The sequence below is a fragment of the Sturnira hondurensis genome, unplaced genomic scaffold (genome assembly GCF_014824575.4).
Source record: "Sturnira hondurensis isolate 20B ecotype Veracruz unplaced genomic scaffold, ASM1482457v3 Scaffold0009891, whole genome shotgun sequence".
Taxonomy (NCBI): domain Eukaryota; kingdom Metazoa; phylum Chordata; class Mammalia; order Chiroptera; family Phyllostomidae; genus Sturnira; species Sturnira hondurensis.
The window spans coordinates 1-1,651 of NW_028082522.1; the positions used below are offsets into that span (position 1 = coordinate 1).

Sequence of the window (1,651 nt, forward strand, 5' to 3'; positions counted from 1 at the left end):
CCTGAGAGTGAGATGCACCAGTAAGCAGTACAGTGTGTCAGAGTCACAGTACCTGGGAACCAGACACTAGATGTGAGAAGAGACAGTGACCTGGTGAGCTGCAGAAACCAGCTGGGCCCTCAGGGCTTTGGGCCATGGCAAGTGTGTGCACTGTCACCAGCAGCAGCCGCTATGGGACTACCCTGTGTTCCCTACACGGGTGCTCATTAAAGGCCCATTGTCTCCTAGAAGCCTGAGCCTGGGGGCAAGTCTTGTACTCACTCTTGGGGACAGAGCAGCTGTGTCCTCTGTGGCCTGGCAAAATCACATGGACTTCTGTGTTGTCTCAGCAGGTGCTTCCCCTGGGGCTGTCCCAAGGGCTGAAGCCAACCTCCATCCACCCCTATCTGGGGTGTGAGCTGAGTTCAGCACCAGGGCTCAGGGAGGGGCTGGGCAGCCCCTGGATGGACACATATTTGCATGGACAGCCCCTCCCCTGGCAGAGGGTGGGGAAGAAAAGGAGGCCTGGGCAGCCCAGCCACACTGTGGGCTCAGGGGCTATGTGCACCATGGCCTTGACCCCTCTGCTCCTCATGCTCCTCTCTCACGGCACAGGTAGTGGTGGGCCTCGGGGACCAGGGCTCAATTCCCATGTTTATTCCCTTCCTGCTCCATCTTTTGAGAAGCTTCCCCTGGTTCTGCACCATCAGTGACAAGTGTCTGTGTCTGCAGGTTCTCTCTCCCAGCCTGTGCTGACGCAGCCGCCCTCAGTCTCTGCATCTCCTGGAGCCACAGCCAGACTCACCTGCACCCTCAGCAGTGACATTGGTGTTTCTGACTACTACATTCACTGGATCCAGCAGAAGCCAGCGAGCCCTCCCTGGTTTCTCCTGTGGTACAAGTCAGATTCAGAGAAGCACCAGGGCTCCGGGGTCCCCAGCCGGTTCTCTGGATCTAAAGACACCTCGGCCAACACAGGGCTCCTGCTCATTTCGGGGCTGCAGCCTGAGGATGAGGCTGACTATTACTGTGCTACAGGTCATGTCAGTGGGAGCAGCTACAGTTGCTCACAGTGGCTCAGATGATGAGGAAGTGAGACAGAAACCCCCAGGCCCAGTGGTTATGACTCTGAGCCTCACAGAAGCTTCTGTGGAGGCCACTAAGGTGGGCTCCTGTGCATCAGAATGTCCGTGGAAGGAGAAGGAGCAGCACAGTCATGAGTGAGGGCCCAGGGTGTCCCCAGGGACACACTCCCTTAAGGGGTGACAAAGTCTGACTCACTGTCCCCACAGAGTCTGGAGTAAATTTTAACAAAATACATATTTTTCAGTAAAAATCCCATTTCCTTTTATTGTTGTATTCTGCTCACATAAAACACTTCATTTTTGACACGTCTGGTCACCAAATGTGGGGGAATTTTTTTTTTTTTACCATAAGGAATTCCCTGTGACACCAGCTGGATGTCCCACCTCACAACTCAGCTCTCACACGACTGCCTGGAGATGCGTCAGGTTCGCAGTGGAAGGGCTCTNACTTCTGGTCACCAAATGTGGGGGCATTTTTTTTCACCATAAGGAATTCCCTGTGACACCAGCTGGATGTCCCACCTCACAACTCAGCTCTCACACGACTGCCTGGAGATGCGTCAGGTTCGCAGTGGAAGGGCTCTGTC

The 1,651-nt window shown here is 54.8% G+C and overlaps 1 gene segment (V, D, J or C); it reads left to right on the top strand.

Moving 5' to 3' along the window:
- Positions 1 to 451: 451 nt before the first annotated feature.
- Positions 452 to 1,064, top strand: LOC118995154 (immunoglobulin lambda variable 5-37-like). The segment is given in 2 exon segments: positions 452 to 594; positions 712 to 1,064. Coding segments are annotated over 2 exon segments (408 nt in total).
- Positions 1,065 to 1,651: the final 587 nt, after the last annotated feature.